The sequence below is a fragment of the Phocoena sinus genome, chromosome 11, assembly GCF_008692025.1.
Source record: "Phocoena sinus isolate mPhoSin1 chromosome 11, mPhoSin1.pri, whole genome shotgun sequence".
Taxonomy (NCBI): Eukaryota; Metazoa; Chordata; class Mammalia; order Artiodactyla; family Phocoenidae; genus Phocoena; species Phocoena sinus.
This window is the reverse complement of record NC_045773.1, coordinates 80,828,480-80,844,162: the sequence shown is the minus strand read 5'-3', so window position 1 is coordinate 80,844,162 and position 15,683 is coordinate 80,828,480. Positions and strand designations below refer to the sequence as shown.

The 15,683-nt window shown below is 53.2% G+C and overlaps 2 protein-coding genes across 5 annotated transcripts; one reads left to right on the top strand and one right to left on the bottom strand.

Annotated features, from left to right (window-relative positions):
- Positions 1–16: 16 nt before the first annotated feature.
- On the top strand, positions 17–3,771 carry TCF19 (transcription factor 19). 4 transcript variants are annotated; one of them, XM_032648177.1, is made up of 5 exons: positions 17–136; positions 558–1,120; positions 2,168–2,723; positions 2,985–3,015; positions 3,336–3,771. In XM_032648177.1, the coding sequence occupies exons 2-5, from the start codon at positions 883–885 to the stop codon at positions 3,414–3,416; spliced, it is 906 nt and encodes a 301-aa protein (XP_032504068.1). In that variant the 5' UTR covers positions 17–136; positions 558–882; the 3' UTR covers positions 3,417–3,771. The 4 variants fall into 4 exon arrangements, with proteins under 4 accessions (XP_032504068.1, XP_032504065.1, XP_032504067.1 ...); XM_032648174.1 differs by having other exon boundaries at positions 2,985–3,771; XM_032648176.1 differs by lacking the exon at positions 17–136 and adding an exon at positions 203–237 and having other exon boundaries at positions 2,985–3,771.
- A 1,361-nt stretch (positions 3,772–5,132) lies between these two features.
- On the bottom strand, positions 5,133–10,166 carry POU5F1 (POU class 5 homeobox 1). The gene is made up of 5 exons (XM_032648173.1): positions 9,696–10,166; positions 6,634–6,754; positions 6,234–6,364; positions 5,760–5,918; positions 5,133–5,658 (listed from the first exon to the last, which is right to left on the bottom strand). The coding sequence occupies exons 1-5, from the start codon at positions 10,098–10,100 to the stop codon at positions 5,392–5,394; spliced, it is 1,083 nt and encodes a 360-aa protein (XP_032504064.1). The 5' UTR covers positions 10,101–10,166; the 3' UTR covers positions 5,133–5,391.
- Between the last annotated feature and the right edge of the window lie 5,517 nt (positions 10,167–15,683).

Genomic DNA, 15,683 nt, shown 5'->3' with positions numbered 1-15,683 from the left:
GGTCGGCGCTGCCCGCGCGCGGAGGCCGCGCCCCTCCTGGCCCTGGTTTCCTCGCTGTCAAACAGCCGCAGGAGCACCAACCCCGGCCGAGCTGGTACTGCCTGGAGAGTGGACCATTCCGAGACTGCACCGCGCGGTAGATACGAACCTGGGCTGGGGCGGGGAGGGAACAGGCTGGGTTTGCCTTGCATCATCCCGGGAGCCCTTTCTTCTGTTTTTATCCCACCGGAGAAGTCGGTAAGCAAGGGTTTAGATCCACTTTACTGGAGAACGTTAGAGACCCGTTTGCACTGCCTTTTGAGGGGTGACAGTGGATACACTTCCCACTGGGGTTCAAGCCAACTAGTTTTGAGTGAGGGATTGGCCAGAAGAGTGAGGCGTGGGCTAGCAGGAGGGTTACTCTATTTGGATCAGCAGGTTTTACAGGAAGAAGCTTCTCTTCTCCAAATTACAGAGGTGACAAGTTAATATCACACAGAAGCAGTCCCTACCCTCACCCCCACACCTACAGTTCGAATTTCCCTAGAAGCTGCCTAATGTATTGTTGCCTTGCACAGATTGAAGGCTCCTGGAATACTTAGCAGCCTGAGGATTCGATTCAGCTTTGTGCCACAAGACGCCTTCATTTTTGCACTACACTGGGACCTTCACCACATTTTTCAGTTGCAAAGCTGTTGACAGACAATTTTGCATCACGTCCTAGGCTCCTTGCACTCTGAATTTGCCCTCTCAGGGAGTGTGCTCAAAGTTGAAATTGCACAAAGGACAGCTCAAGTTTGCATCAGTCGGAAAGTGAACTTAGGCCAGATGTGCATGGCCCAGGGAGTGGGAAAGGTGATGGATTCCTGAAGTGGAAGAGGTGGTTTGGAGGGGGCACCGCCCATGCTGCCTTGCTTCCAGCTGCTGCGCATAGGGGGCGGCAAGGGTGGCGATCTCTACACCTTCCACCCCCCAAGTGGGGCTGGCTGCACCTACCGCTTGGGCTGCAGGGCCGATCTCTGTGATGTGGCCCTGCGGCCCCAGCAGGAGCCCGGCTTCATCTCTGGAGTCCATGCGGAGCTGCATGCTGAACGCCGGGGTGACGACTGGAGGGTCAGCCTGGAGAACCATAGCAGCCAAGGTGAGGAGTGAGCAGAGCAGCCTTATGCCTGGGCAGTTGCAGTTCTGGGCTGGAATGACCGAGTCTCCACAGGGACTCTGCCTGCCTCCCAAACTCGCCATCAGTTTGGATGGATGGTTGGCATCCAGACCTGTCTTCCCACCAGAAATGTGCAGTGTCAGATATTTGTGGGGCTGACCCTGTTTAGCTCTTAGAGGGGCTGGGAGGTAGATCCGGGGCCTGCAGTATCAGTGGGGTTGTTCTGGGGCCACTGGGGGACAAGCTCAGACTTGACTAAGTTTCCAGATTTGTTTAGGCACCTTGTCCTTGGCTTAGGGCAGTTACATGTTGAATTATGTCTTAATGATCTGGACATGTGTCTTACTCCCTGACTTGGAGGCAGTTAAGTCAGCCTCAGAAGGCCAGGGTTCCCATCTCAGTTCTGCTACTGGCACCTGGCAGTATCACTCAGGCCTGTCACTTCACCTTTTTAGATCTTAGTTTCCTCTTAGGTAGAATGTAAATCTTTGTAAGGTCTGTTTTTGGGGAGTGCTGTGGGGATTGGATATAGTGGCCAACATTCATTTAGCGCTTACTATTATGAGACAAGAACATTTTAAGGGCATTAAATGTAGGTGAGCACAAATACCCCACTTTACAGACAAGGAAAATAAGGCATAAAGAAGCTAACTTGTCCAGGGTCACATGGCTGGTAAGTGGTGGAGCTTGGATTTGAACCCAGTCTGAGCTATGCTGATTAGTACTGAGTTGGAACTGAGTGAAAGTGGGCATCTCTGAGAATTGGACCTCAGTGAATTGAGGGAAGGAGTTCATTCCCTCCATGTGCCCTGGGGGAGGGCATAAGAAAAATAAACCCATTCCCAACTCACAAGGAGTTTCATATCTGATGTCACCTGCTGGGAGATTTAGAATGTGAGAATTTGATGACAGGTGTCATGTTCTTCCTCATGTTCCCCAGAAAACCAGACAGGACCAGATTTCTCCACTTCTGACCTGTCATTTGTTTTTGTCGTTCTCTGTATTTGTCTGGTGCCCCACAATCAACAGGGACTTTGGTCAATAATGTCCGACTCCCAAGGGGTCACAGGCTGGAGTTGAGTGATGGTGACCTTCTGACCTTTGGCCCTGAAGGGCCCCCAGAAACCAGCCCCTCAGAGTTCTACTTGTTTCAGCAAGTCCGAGTCAAACCTCAAGATTTTGCTGCCATTACTACCCCACGGTCTAGGGGAGAAGAGGGAACCGGGGTTGGTTTCCGGCCCATGCTGCCCTCCCAGGGGGCTCCACAGCGCCCCCTCAGCACCCTCTCCCCTGCCCCCAAAGCCACGCTGATCCTCAACTCCATTGGCAGCCTCAGCAAGCTCCACTCCCAGCCCCTCACCTTCTCACGGAGTGGGGGTGGGCCACAGAGCCTGCCTGTTCCCACTCCAGCTGGGGAAGTGGGGACAACCCCTTCTGTCCCACCCCCAAGAAACCGGAGGAAATCAGCTCACCGCGTGTTGGCAGAACTGGATGATGAGAGAGAGGCTCCCAAGAGCCCCCCACCAGTCCTTATGGAGCCCAGGAAGAAACTCCGTGTAGAGAAAACCCCACTGACACCCAGTGGGTAAGTGGAGAGAACTTTGTCTCGTTATTTCACTAACTTTTGATTCTTTTAGAGCCCTAGGCTGGGAGGTAGCTCTCTGCTTGGGGGATGGGGATGGGAGATGGAACAGAGGTTGGAATGACAAGACCTGGGTTAGTTCTTCTAACCAGATTCACCTTTAGTCTAATGAATCTATATAGGTTCACTCTGCAGTTATCCAGGGGAAAGTTCTAGGCTTCTGCAGGTTTCCAGTGACCCTGGTTTTTGTGTCACTTTCTTCAGAAATCGACGTGGGCGTCCTCGGAAACACCCAGTGAGCAACCCCAGGGCTCCTCCTGCAGTTGGGGGCGGGGAGCACTGTGCAGCCCCTTGTTGCTGCCTACCCCAAGAAGAGACAGTAGCCTGGGTTCAGTGTGATGGTTGTGACATCTGGTTCCATGTGGCCTGTGTTGGTTGCAGCATCCAGGCTGCCAGGGAGGCCGACTTCCAGTGCCCAGGCTGTCGTGTAGGCATCCAGACCTAAGGCCCACCACCAAAGCACCAGAGGACAGAGCTGGCACCTCCAGGACATGGGTGGACACTGGGGTGCCAATGGGTCCTAAGAGATGCCCTCTTCTTCCCTTGCCTCTCTAGGAGGGAATAACTACAGGGGAAGGGTCCATTCCTATGGATTATCAATTCAAGGCCTGGAGCGGGCCCTCATGGCCAAGGTAACAGAAGAGATGGCTTCCTGCCAAAGATATTGCTGCCTCCAGGAAGTTGCCAGTGAGCTGGAAATTCCCGCTTGTCACAAGCTATAGGTCCTTGTTGTCATGGACACTAGAATGTCTGGTCAAGAGAACCCATCAATTGCAGAGGTCATGCCTGGGAAGTTATAAGCCTCAGACTTGAACAAGCAAGTTCTAAATGTTCTTGATGGCATCGCCTAAGGCATCTCTGGGAAAACCTAGGGCACAGCCCCCAAACTCCCTTACATTGTGGTCAGTCCTGCCGCTGATCCCCATGATTGTGACCTGACTTTTCAGAGCTTTGCTTCCATTTCCAAATAAAGAATGAGCAGCTTCATATACTCCAAGGTACTTACTCTTTGTGGGTCTGATACTCCTTGCTTTCCAATTCTTGAGAGAATGGAGTGGTAACGTCTGGAAAACTAATTCAGATTCTTAGGGGAGGAGATGAGCAGACAAGGCAGAGAAATACAAACCTGCTCGCTGAAAAGGTACAAATATATGAGGTAAGCTGGAGGTGGAAAGACAGGAAAAAAGGAATCCAGGTAATTACAGTTTCTAGTTTAAAAGAAAACAGATCTGGGACTTCCCTGGTGGTCCAGTGGGTAAGACTCCAAGCTCCCAATGCGGGGCAGCCAGGTTCGATCCCTGGTTGGGGAGCTACATCCCGCATACATGCCGCGACTAAAGATCCTGCATGCCTCAACTAAGAGTCCGCATGCTGCAACTAAGAGCCCACACGCGCCACAACTAATAGATCCCACGTGCCGCAACTAAGACCTGGAGCAGCCAAAATAAATATTTATAAAACAACAACAACAAACAACAGATCTACTGCCATTAAAATAAGGTACTTGGGATTTGGTCAAGTTCATGAGGGTGGCAGAACTTTTACAAGGTTCACCAGTACTACCAAGAAGAGAAAACCTGAGACACCAGCTACAACAGATGGCAACCTGGTCCAGTGTATCAACGTAACCCACGTATGCTACACTGATTCTCTTCTGAGAGTCGTACGCCAAGCCAAGATACTGTCAAAGTAGCATTTCTGTAGTTCTTATTAGGAAAGCCCTATCTTGACCTATCCTATTGTACCTGCATATCCATCCCCTTCCTCCTCTACTTAGACTTACCAACCCAAGTTTCTTACACATTGAGGAAAGGCTCCAGAGCAAGGGCCCTAATTAGGAAGTGGCAGAGGCAGGACTAAAATTTGGGAGTTTTGGTGAGTCACAGACAGGGTAGGCAAAAACCTTAAGTGGAAACAAAATGGACCCAGGTATCAAGAAAGCACAAAGTAGAGTTTCCGGTTGGGGTGATATGCAGAAGAAATGAGTACCTAAAAGACTTGGTTTCTTAGCACAAAGCCGCTGAGGACTTTCAGAGTAGAGTGGGGAAAAGCAAAAAGCCAGCTCCTAATAGGGAATGGGCTATGTAATAACTGCATCTTTGGGCAAAAATAAGGTGTTCACCTCCAATTTCCCCACGTCACAGGCTCCTAAGAACTAGCTCACACCTATAAGAGCCCTCTACGTATAAACTTGGGATCCAATCCCAGATCTCCCTCTGACATTGTGACTCTGGGCAGTTTAAATGGCATCCTTGGTCTCAGGGTCATTTGGGTGGGAGAGCTATTAATATCCACTATTAACTATCCCCATCCACTCTTCAGTAACTAGAGGAGAATAAACCAAAGACAAAAGTATCCACCTACTAGGTCCCAGGCTTCTTTATTTAAGAACAAAGTGATGAGTGATGTGGGGATCAAAATCAAGAGCATCATTGAACTTCACCTTCCCTCCAACCAGTTCCCCCAAACTCCCTGCCCCCACACCCTTTGTGTTCCCAATTCCTTTCTTAGTGAATGAAGAACTTAATCCCAAAGCCCTGGTACGAAGCCCAGGGTTCTCTCCCTAGCTGTCCCCCTTCCTCTACCCCCATTCCTGGGAAGGGCAGACACCTCAGTTTGAATGCATGGGGGAGCCCAGAGTGGTGACAGACACCGAGGGAAAGGCCTCACCCTCAGGAAATGGGACTGAGGAGTACAGCGTAGTGAAATGAGGACCCCCATAGCCTGGGGTACCGAAATGGGGCCCTGGCGCCAGAGGAAAGGATACTGGTCCCCCTGAGAAGGGAGACCCAGCAGCCTCAAAATCCTCTCGTTGCGAACAGTCACTGCTTGATCGTTTGCCCTTCTGGCGACGGTTGCAGAACCACACTCGGACCACCTGGGAGAGGAAGACAGGGGAGAGGGACATTCGATCCTAGCTCTGGGAGGTGTGACTGGGAAGGAGACGGAGCACACAGGGATGCGGACAGCGGCACTCACATCCTTCTCAAGCCCGAGCTGCTGAGCGATGTGGCTGATCTGCTGCAGGGTGGGCTTTGGGCACTGCAGGAACATGCTCTCCAGGTTGCCTCTCACTCGGTTCTCAATACTCGTCCGCTTTCTCTTCCGGGCCTGCACAAGGGTCTCTGCCTTGCATATCTGGGCAGGTGGGGAGGAGATGACAAGGAAGGAGGTGGGAGGGCAGGCCTCGAACCTGCTGAGGAGCAGCACCATGAGGTCAGTGACTCGAGAGCCAGCTGCTCAGGAGCACTGACTGGCGCCAGGGCCACAAGAGATCCCGGAATGCTGGGTTTAGACCCGTGGTCCTGGACCTTCTCCCAGCAGAACTGAGGAATTGCATTCCATCCCATCGAGGACCACTGCCTCCAAGAGGGAGAGCTGCCAGCCACGGATGGAAGCAGTGGAAATCGGGCTGAGACCAGGCAGGTCCCTATGCATCCCTCCCACCCTCACCTCCTGCAGATTCTCGTTGTTGTCAGCTTCCTCCACCCACTTCTGCAGCAGGGGCCGCAGCTTACACATGTTCTTGAAACTGAGCTGCAAAGCCTCAAAACGGCAGATGGTCGTTTGGCTGAACACCTTCCCTGGGGAGGTGGGTTGAAAGAAGCAAGGTGAGGCAGCAGGCAGGGCCCTTTCGACCCCAAGACCCAGGGCTTGCCACCTCTTCCTGCCCTCCCAAGATCCCACACAAGTACGGTATCTCTTTCCCCTCTACCCTCACCCCTAAAGAGGGTAGAAACACCCTTCTCTCACTCCCTTGGTGGGGAGGAAAGGCCCAAATTCAGGGATGTTCCTTCCAGGGGAGATGTGGTCCCTGTGTTCTGTGGGTCAGAACATGCTAGGTGAGACTCACCAAAGAGAACCCCCAGGGTGAGCCCCACATCGGCCTGGGTATATCCCAGGGTGATCCTCTTCTGCTTTAGGACCTTGGCAAATTGTTCGAGGTCTTTCTGAAGAGCTTTGATGTCCTGGGACTGCATTTTAAAAGGCAGAGGACATGTAAGAACATAAACATACCAGTTACCCACCCCACCCCACCTTCCATTTGGGCCCCAAGGAATAAATAGTCTATGGGAGTATCTCTGCTTCCAGGCTGCCCACCTAACAAGTAGAAATAAACTATATACAAATGTCATTTACCCCAGAAAGTGACACATCCATCAGATGCAGAACATCATTTGATAATGGAAAGAAAAGCCCAGGCCTCAATGAGAACATCTATCGGGTTATGAAGGGGGCTCCTGCCCTTTAGTTCTTTAACACTCACAAAAGCTTTTTGACTCTAGTATTACCTCAGTTTGAGGAAGTTTTGAGTGTAGAGATACAGAGCACCATGTCTCCGGTTCTCTTTCCAAATATACTCTTTCCAGCTTACTTTGAGGGTCCCACAAACTATGACAAAGCATGCACATTCACAAACACACTACAAAACAGCCGTCATACGAGGTATGAATAACATGCTTTGTATATAGTTAGTGCCCAGTTTTTAAAAATCTGATTATCCCTTATTTTTAACTGTATCTTTTTGCAATATAAAAGCATCCTCATTGACTAATTCAACATATTTATTGAGCACCTTCTGCAAACCAGTGGCTACACAAAGTAGACCAAAAACCCTGGCCCCAGGGACTTCCCTGGTGGTCCAGCTGTTGAGACTCCACACTCCCAGTGCAGGGGGGGCCCAGGTTCCATTCCTGGTCAGGGAACTAGATCCCACATGCCACAACTAAAAGCCTGCATGCCGCATCTAAAAGACTCCACGTGCCACAACTAAGACATGGCGGCGCAGCCAAATAGTTAAATTTTTTTTAATAAAAAAAAGAAAAGAAAGAAACCTAGCCCCAAGGGGCTTTCATTGTGATGAAATAATTATTATCCAGTATGTTAGAAGTGCTATGGAAAAAAGTAAAGCAGAGTAAGGAATTACGGGGAAGGTGACAGTCTTAAATAAGACAGTCAGAGGTGATGTTTGAGCAAAAGGAAGGAGCAAAGTGGAAAGGCCCTGAGGTGTGTGGGCCCTGGTAGTAACAAAGCCAGCAGCAAGGCCAGCAGCAAAGCTAGCATGGCCGGAGCAGGGTGAGAGGACTGAGGAAAGGGAAGAAGAGGAGCTGATGAGGTCACAGAGGTGAGCAGAGCAGATCTTGGAGCTGCCGCCGTAACTTTGGTTTACTCAGAGAAATGGAAAGCCGCTGAAGGGTTTTGTGCAGTGAAATGATCTGACTCTCACATTTTAAAATGTTCACTCCAGTTGATGTATTGACCATAGACTAAAGAGGCAACTGCAGTAATCCCAGCATAATGGTGGCTGGGACCAGGATGGCTCTAAGTGATTGATTCAGGATGTATATCCAAGGTAAAGATAGCAGTGTGTCCAAAGGATTGGATGTAAGGATGTGAAAGGAATGAGGATGACTGGTTTGGGCCTTAAGCTACTGGGAGATGGACAGGGTGGGGCAGTGCAGGGAGCCATCCCAGCAGGAGACAGAAAATGCGGTGGTCATGTCTAGAAGATATTTGAGTCTTGAGGGTGGATGAAAGGTAGACAGAGCAGAGGTTGATAGATGGAGCCCTGAAGCTCTCCAATGAAGGCCAGTGGCCAGAAGATGGAGAAGAGCAGCCAGGCCTCTATGCAGTCCTGAAAACCTAAGGGAAGTATTTCAAGGGTCATCAATCACATCAAACTCAAATAAGGTAACTTCCATTCCCAACTTCTGCTCAACCAATGTCGCAAACCTATAAACGTCAGCTGTCCCCATCTCGGCTTTTCCAAATCATATTTTGGGGATTTGAAATAAGGTAAACCCCAGTTCAAATCGGAGCTTTACCATTTAGCAGTTAAGACCCGTGAAATAGGCTAATAATACCTCCCGAGGAGATTTTGTGCAGGTTAATGAGATAATGATGTAGAAACTGAGCCCACAGCCAGGCATTTAGGAAATGGACCACAATTGGCAGCCATTATCATTCAAGGCTCAGCCCGTCGCCTCGAGCAAAGAGTCTAGGGCTACTCGGTCAGCTGCAACCAATCACACCTCCTTCGAAGAGGTCTAAAGGTTTAGTACTTGATCTCTAATTGCTTGCACTTGTCTCTTCCTCGGACTAGAAGATATATCCTTAATAGTCCCCAGCAGGGCTGGATGCGGAAGTCTTCAATTCCCTCAGCAAACCCTACGTTTGGGGAATGGCCTGGAGATGACTTCTTCCCCTTTTCTCCCCCTGTTCACTACTTATGGAATTACGGTCGAAATTGGTGTTTCCAGCTCTCTACAAGGGGGTGTCAGGGTGTGCACTCTGCCTGACGGTGACTCACTGGGCCCAAGGCAGAGGTCAAGGGAAGACAAGCCCTAAACTTGATGGAGGGTAAACCCAAACTCCACACATCCACGCAGCCCAAGCAGTAGCTTCTATCAGAAACCAGTCACACCCTAGACTTTCAGGAACAATAACCCTGGGATAAGCACTGTTTTCACCCTCAGGCCACACTTAACCCTAAGGCGGAGATCCTGGATCTGATCAAGCTCAAATTTTCAAGAAGGGATCCGGGTAGAAGAAGGGGCTCCAACCCCAAGCTGGGTCTGGTGCTGGGCTGGTAATGAGTGACCCGACCCAGGTCAGACCTAGGAAGTGGAAGTGCCTACTTGACAAGGGCCGAGGGGGGAAGCAAGGCCAACTTCCGACTGCCCCAGGCCGCCCTGCCCTCACCTGCGGTTCTCTCTAAATTCCAGCCCCTAGTTCCCAGCTGGCCCCTGCTCAGGGCGGCCTGCAGCCGCCACACACGCGTCCCGGGGCGCCGCCCTCGCCCGCTCCCCTCCTGGGTCGGCGACCCGGGCAGCTGCAGGCGACCACCTCCCCTCGCGTGGCCGCCCCCGGCCGGCGCGGTCGGCCCCCGCCGCCCGCCCCCAGCAGCTCACTCGCCTCCTCTGGGTTCGGCTCCAGCTTCTCCTTGTCCAGCTTCACGGCGCCCGCGGGGGCGGCGCAGGGCTCCGGGGAGGCCCCCCCGGAGCTGCTCTCCACCCCGGCTCCCGCCTCGCCCTCGGGCTGAGGGGTCTCCAGGCCGCCTTGGGGCACCAGCCCCACTCCAACCTGAGGTGCACAGTAGGCCATCCCTCCGCACAAGTCGTAGGGCGGAGGGCACGCGGGAAGACCCCACACCTCGGCGCCGGGCCCAACCCCCGGCCCGATCCCTGACCCACCGGGAGGCCCCTGGAAGCTCATCCAGGTCCGAGGATCAACCCAGCCCGGCTCTGGCCCTCCCGGCCCATCGCCTCCACCGCCCGGCGGGGGGGAGAAGGCGAAGTCGGAAGCCAGGTGTCCCGCCATGGGGAAGGAAGGCGCCCCAAGCCGGGGGCCTAGGAAAACGAGGGCTCTCCAAGGGACTGCTCGACACCTCTCTCCCTCCCCAATCCCACCCACTAGCCTTGACCTCTGGCCCCGCCCCCTGGATGGGTGGGGGAGGGGACGGTGGGGGTGGGAGAAACTGAGGCGGAGGGTGTTTGCCGGCTGGTGGCGGTGGTGTCTGGAAGCCGAAATCCAGGCAGCTCCAGCCGGGCGCCTCTCCAGGCCCCAGATCCCGAGGCTCTTGGTGCAGGTCCCCCATGCGGGCCTTCACTCCCAACTCCCAGCAGGCCGCCCGGCCCTCCCGACGCTCCGCACACATCAGAGCTGCCTGGGATCGCTTCCACACCTCCTGCCCGTTCTTCAGGAGCCCGGCTGCTGGACCCCTCTCCAAACACCCTGGCACCGTCCCCTCACCCGAGCCCAGCCACCCTCTCGGCTCCTCAAACATTAATTGTTTATGTGTCAAGTCCTGATGGGGCTACCCCTCAATTCCTTAACAGCCTCCCTCCCCGTTGTCCTCCTGCACCCCCAATCCAGGAGCCTAGGTGTTCCCAGTTAGACTACTGGCCAGATTCAGTTACCCCAAAGCTGCGATGCCCAGCAGCCATCTATCTGCCTAGCCTTCTAAGTTCCACCGCATCACCAGGGGCAGACTGCCAGACAGGCTTCCATTCCATCCCCGACTTTCCCGGCCTCAGAGCCCCCTCACCTACCGGAGTCAGGGATGGAACCCCTTTCTCTTCTAGGGGCCAGGCTCTGGACTGACTGGTCCTGAGTCTCCCAACCTTTGTCCAGACAGAAGAATCGGACGCCCCCTCATGGGTGCCCCACTGTGGGTCACGCACAGCAAGTTCCATGCCCCCCTCTTCAGAGACCCACATTATCTAGTCCGTAGTTGACTGTTCTCCCTCCCCCACCTCCCAGCCCAGGCCTCCGGCCCTAGGCCCTGGGTGGGGAAAGCCCAGGAGGGAGGGGGGAAGAAAAAAATATCTGACTTCAGGTTCAAAGAGGCTTGGGAGGGACGGGGGGAAGGGGGCCGGACAATGGCCTTGGCTGGACAATCCTGGTTCCCCAGAGGGGGCAACTCTAACCCTAAACAAGTGCTCAACCCTTGAATGGGCCTGGATGGCTCCCCTGGGGACAGCTTCCTGCCCCACAACCCCCCAGCCCCAATCCCCTCACACGGAATCCCCCTCAGAGCAGCTAAAGAGCTCCAGCAATAACCCCCCCCATCCCCTCAAAGACTGAGCCTCAGACAGGGACCCCCACTGGGACCTAGGTCTCCTGTCCCCCTCTAGAGGACTCAGGCGTCCAGCCTCATCATCTACCCCTCCCCCAGCCCCCCAGGCCTTTGTGTAGGGGGGCTGGTGAAAAGATGAGGAGAGGGTGGAGAGCGGTTTGGGGGGGTGCGCAGGAAGCCTGCCCTGAGCTCTCCCACAGGGTCTGTTTTTCTGGGCCTGTCCTGAAGGCTCACACTGCAGGCATAGTGCTTGATTCTGTTTGCAAGAGAATAGCTTTCAGACTGCCTGTCTGCTTGGGATGAGGTTTGTCTGTCTGCTCCCCAAACTTGCCCTAAATGAAGGCCCTGAGGTGAACTGGGAAAGGCTGTAGGCCAGAGCTCCCTACAGCTTGGAAGGCCAGAATCCTGAACCTGGGACATGGACCTCTGCCGACTTAGACATCTCTTCATCTCAGCCCGTCTGAGGTTGTTTGCTCAGCATCTGCCTTCTCAGGGGCTTGGGGGTCCTGCTGGGGGTCCTCTTGACTGTGGCCAGCCATCTTCAACTTGGTGGTATCTGGGAGTCCTTTGAGCCTGTTTTTTTGGGTTTTGTTTTTTTTTTTTCCTCTGAATCTATATCACACAGCCCCTGCTCCAGCCCATCGCTAAGTACTTTTTGGGCAACTAATTGTATGCATGCATTTCAATACTTCCCATAGGTCTGTTGGAAGATCTACAGGGCAGCGAAACTGGAGCTGTATTCACCGCTAAACCACTAACTGCCCAAAAGGCAGATAGATTAAGGGGCCCGGTGGGGGTGGAGAGGTGTGCTTTGGACCAGGAGGGGCCCCTCCCCAGCCATCTCCCCAACCCTCAGGACAGAGCCATCACAGCCCCTTTGTCATGCATCTATCTGCTGTCTGCCAAGAAGACGGCCTCCCGGAGGAGGGGGATGGGCGGAACTGGGAAATCTCTTACAGCAGTGCTTCTTGGCTCGCCGCCCTCTAGGCTCCCAGAAACCCCTTCCCCCATGTGGTCCAGAGAGCCCCTGTACCCCTGTCTTCCCAGCGGCCCCTAAAACACCTTCCCTTTTCCCTCCACTCAACAGCATCCTCTGTTTTTTAGATTTCAATCAATAGTTGCTCTAGGTGGTATGTTTCTGGCCTGGGCAAGAGTCCCATTCCAGAGGGAGAGACAGAGGAGGGGAGGGTGCCCAGCTGCCTGGCTGGCTTGTAGCCAGAGATCTGAGCCAGATCAGTCAGGTGTTGCCTGGAGCCTGACCCAGAACCTTAATGGAAAGTTAAGTTTGTCTGCAGTCCTAGCCAGCCCCTGCCCAGGCCAGCTCTGTGCAGGCCCAGAGGAGACTGGAAGTGGGGTTAAGTCATCAGACCTGGCTCCTCCACTCTCCTGGGTCTTAGGGAGTCACTAAACAGCTTCAAGTCCCCGAAACCAATTTAGGACTGGTCTCACAAACTCTCCACATACACCTTTATTATAGGTCCTACATAAAGACAAACGCAAGTATCTGGTTGTAGAGCATGACCCAGGGAGGGCAGGTGAGGACCACCACTCCCTGCCAGGTGTGGCTGGCCTGGCATGGTTGCTAGGAGGTGCGATAGTGGCCTTGCTGCTGTCGGCCCAGCCATCCCCTCGCTGTTCTGTTGGGAAAACCAGCTGAAATGGCTCATGGGAACCAACGGAGACTTGCTCTAGACCAGGGTAGCAAACCCCTTATTTTGGCTTCTGGCTGTTGTCAATCTGAAGGCAGAAGAAAGGGAAAGAATGCAAGGCTGAGGAGAGAAGGATTCAGGCTTTGCCCACTTTGGGAGAATATCTCCCTTAATCTCAATTTACACATTTTCCACTGCTCCCCGTAAACCACACCGCTTCTTCTCAACAACTGACCCTATGATCTCCCCTGCGAGGTCTGCAAACTGAAATCTTCTTTTCCCAAATCCAGGTACTGTTACCTCAAATCTAGGAGTCAGCTCTCTGCTTGTAGTCTGTAGGGGGATAGAGAGGTGAAAGCAAGAGGGAGGGCAAGCCAGGAGAAGAGGTCAGGAATAAACCAAGGGTCTGCAGACCAGGGTCCTGGGCCCTGGCTCTGACACCCCAGAGGACGGCGCCTCGCTTTCTGTGCCTTGGTTTCCTCATCTAATAAAGAGGAATTGGACCAAATGAGTCCTAAATTTCCTTCCAGCTCAGACATAAAAGTCCTGCCCCTCTCCCATACACCCTCCTCTCTATCCTCGCCATTTAGTTGTCATGGGACTAGCAATCTCTCTCTGCACGCCTGTGAAGAGAAATTGGGGTTGGAGGGGTGGGAGAGGAGGGACTCAGTGAGATGCTGGCACAGGCTTTCCCTCCCTGCACCCCCATCTCCCAGCAGCCTTCCTGGGAAATCTAGCAGAGTTTCCCCTCGAGTTTGATCAAGATTTGTTTGATGAGTTTGGGAGGCCAGTTTTGATTTGGTTTTGGTGTTTGGGAACTTATAAGAAACATACTTCAGGAAGTAAAACTTTGTGTGTGTGTGTGTACAAAGGCTAGAGAGGAAACGGAAATCCTAACCTACTCCTTCTTCTTTTCGTATTTTTCATATTCCCTCCTCAGTTGCTTTTCTCTAAATCACTGCTCTTGGACCTCAGCCTCCCAGAGAGAGGGAAACCAGATGATCCTTAAGGTCGCTTCCAGCTCTAAAATTCTAAAAAAAAAAAAAAAAGAAAGAAAAAGAAAAAGAAAGCAAAACCTGTCGGGACTTCCCTGGTTGTCCAATGGGTAAGACTCTGCGCTCCCAATGCAGGGGGCCTGGGTTCAAGCCCTGGTCGGGGAACTAGATCCCACATGCGTGCCGCAACTAAAAAAAGAAAAAGAAACACAGTTCTAAAATTCTGAGCATACCTGCTGCCCTGCCCTTCTGCCACTTCTTCCAGAGGAAGGTGCCTACAGCTCCCACAGTGACCACTCCAGAGGCCAGGAGCCCAAAGAAGATCCAGACAGGGGTGGGTGTGTGTTGCTTAGAACCAGGAGGCTCTGAAAGGTGTGGGCATGTGAGGCACTGACAGACGAGCCTGGCTCCCCCACCCTTTCCCTGGGCTATCCTGTCTGCTCATCTGAGGTCCTGCAGGGACCCAGCATTGGACTGGGATGCCACCAGACAGGAAACCTCTGCTGTGTCAAAGGGCATCTCAGTGGACTGCTGGCTCTAAGCAGTCCCATCCCACTGGGATCAGATGGCTTGAGGTCCCAAAGACCCAGGTTTCAGGGACAGCTGGACACCAGAGGACAGAAGCCATGGGCCCTGCATGTTGGGATGGGCTCTCTTCTAGGGGGCTTTGTAGAGAGGCACACGCACTGAGAGGGCCAGTGGGACAGGGAGGAGTGGTGGCAAAGGAGACCTAGAGACTCCTAGACCAGGGGGGACTTGCCACCTCTGGTCTTGCCACACTGCCATGCATCCTCCACAACAGGGCCTGGGCTGCCACCCAGGCACCATACACACCACATTCCATGGTGACTGTCGGTCACGCCCCGCCCTGAGTACCCTGGGGTGCTAAGCCCTGGGCCAGAACTTGAACACCAAGTGGAGAATGGATTGACCAAATATGTGTGAGAGAAGGCAAGGCCAGTGGCTAGGCTGGTTAGCAACAGAACTGTGCTCATGTAGGACAAAGATAATGCACGGACTTCCCCGCTGGTACAGCGGTTAAGACTCCGCACCTCAAATGCAGGGGGCACGGGTTCGATCCCTGGTCTGGGAAGATCTTACATGCCACGTGGTGTGGCCAAACAAACAAACAAAAAACTGTGCTCACAAAGGACACATTTAATGCGATAGAGGTCTGCTCCCTCATCCCTCCCCGCCATGCCCTCAGCCCCTTCACCTTCCACACTGCTCAGTCCCCACCTATCATTCCTATCATAGGCTGCAGGCTGGGGCCCCACCCCAGCTTCCAGGTATTTCCTGAAATGGTGGAGGCAGCTCTTGGTCAAGAAGGATTACTCTTTTCACTTCTCTCCATCTGTAGTTCTGTTTTCTCCTAGCTTGCTTTTGCTGGAATTGAAAGACTCAAGTATACTGAGAAGGGAGTCCTGGCCATCAGAGTTGTATTGCCAGTGTCCCCAGGTGCTCTGATTCCCAAGCAAGTCGTGTGACTCTGAAATGCCGAAGTCCCAGAACTCCAAAGGAGAAGAAAACATTAGTTTTCTCTACCTCCACTCCCACCACTTCCCAAAATGCCTGGAATTCCCTTCCTCGGCTGATAAACCTTTACTCATTCTCCAAGACATATCTTCCCGGTCATGGGTCATGCACATCCCCACCAAAGTCATGCTGCACCCCACCCTTC

Bases quoted from the DNA above. Each gene is read 5' to 3' on its own strand.
- TCF19 (XM_032648174.1), top strand. From the start codon at position 883: ATGCTGCCTTGCTTCCAGCTGCTGCGCATAGGGGGCGGCAAGGGTGGC. The intron at 1,121-2,167 runs GTGAGGAGTGAG...CACAATCAACAG, and splicing joins GGAGAACCATAGCAGCCAAG to GGACTTTGGTCAATAATGTC. The intron at 2,724-2,984 runs GTAAGTGGAGAG...CACTTTCTTCAG, and splicing joins ACCCCACTGACACCCAGTGG to AAATCGACGTGGGCGTCCTC.
- POU5F1 (XM_032648173.1), bottom strand. From the start codon at position 10,100: ATGGCGGGACACCTGGCTTCCGACTTCGCCTTCTCCCCCCCGCCGGGC. The intron at 6,755-9,695 runs GCGAGTGAGCTG...TTTAAAATGCAG, and splicing joins TGGAGCCGAACCCAGAGGAG to TCCCAGGACATCAAAGCTCT. The intron at 5,919-6,233 runs GTGAGGGTGGGA...CCACCTGCCCAG, and splicing joins ACAACGAGAATCTGCAGGAG to ATATGCAAGGCAGAGACCCT.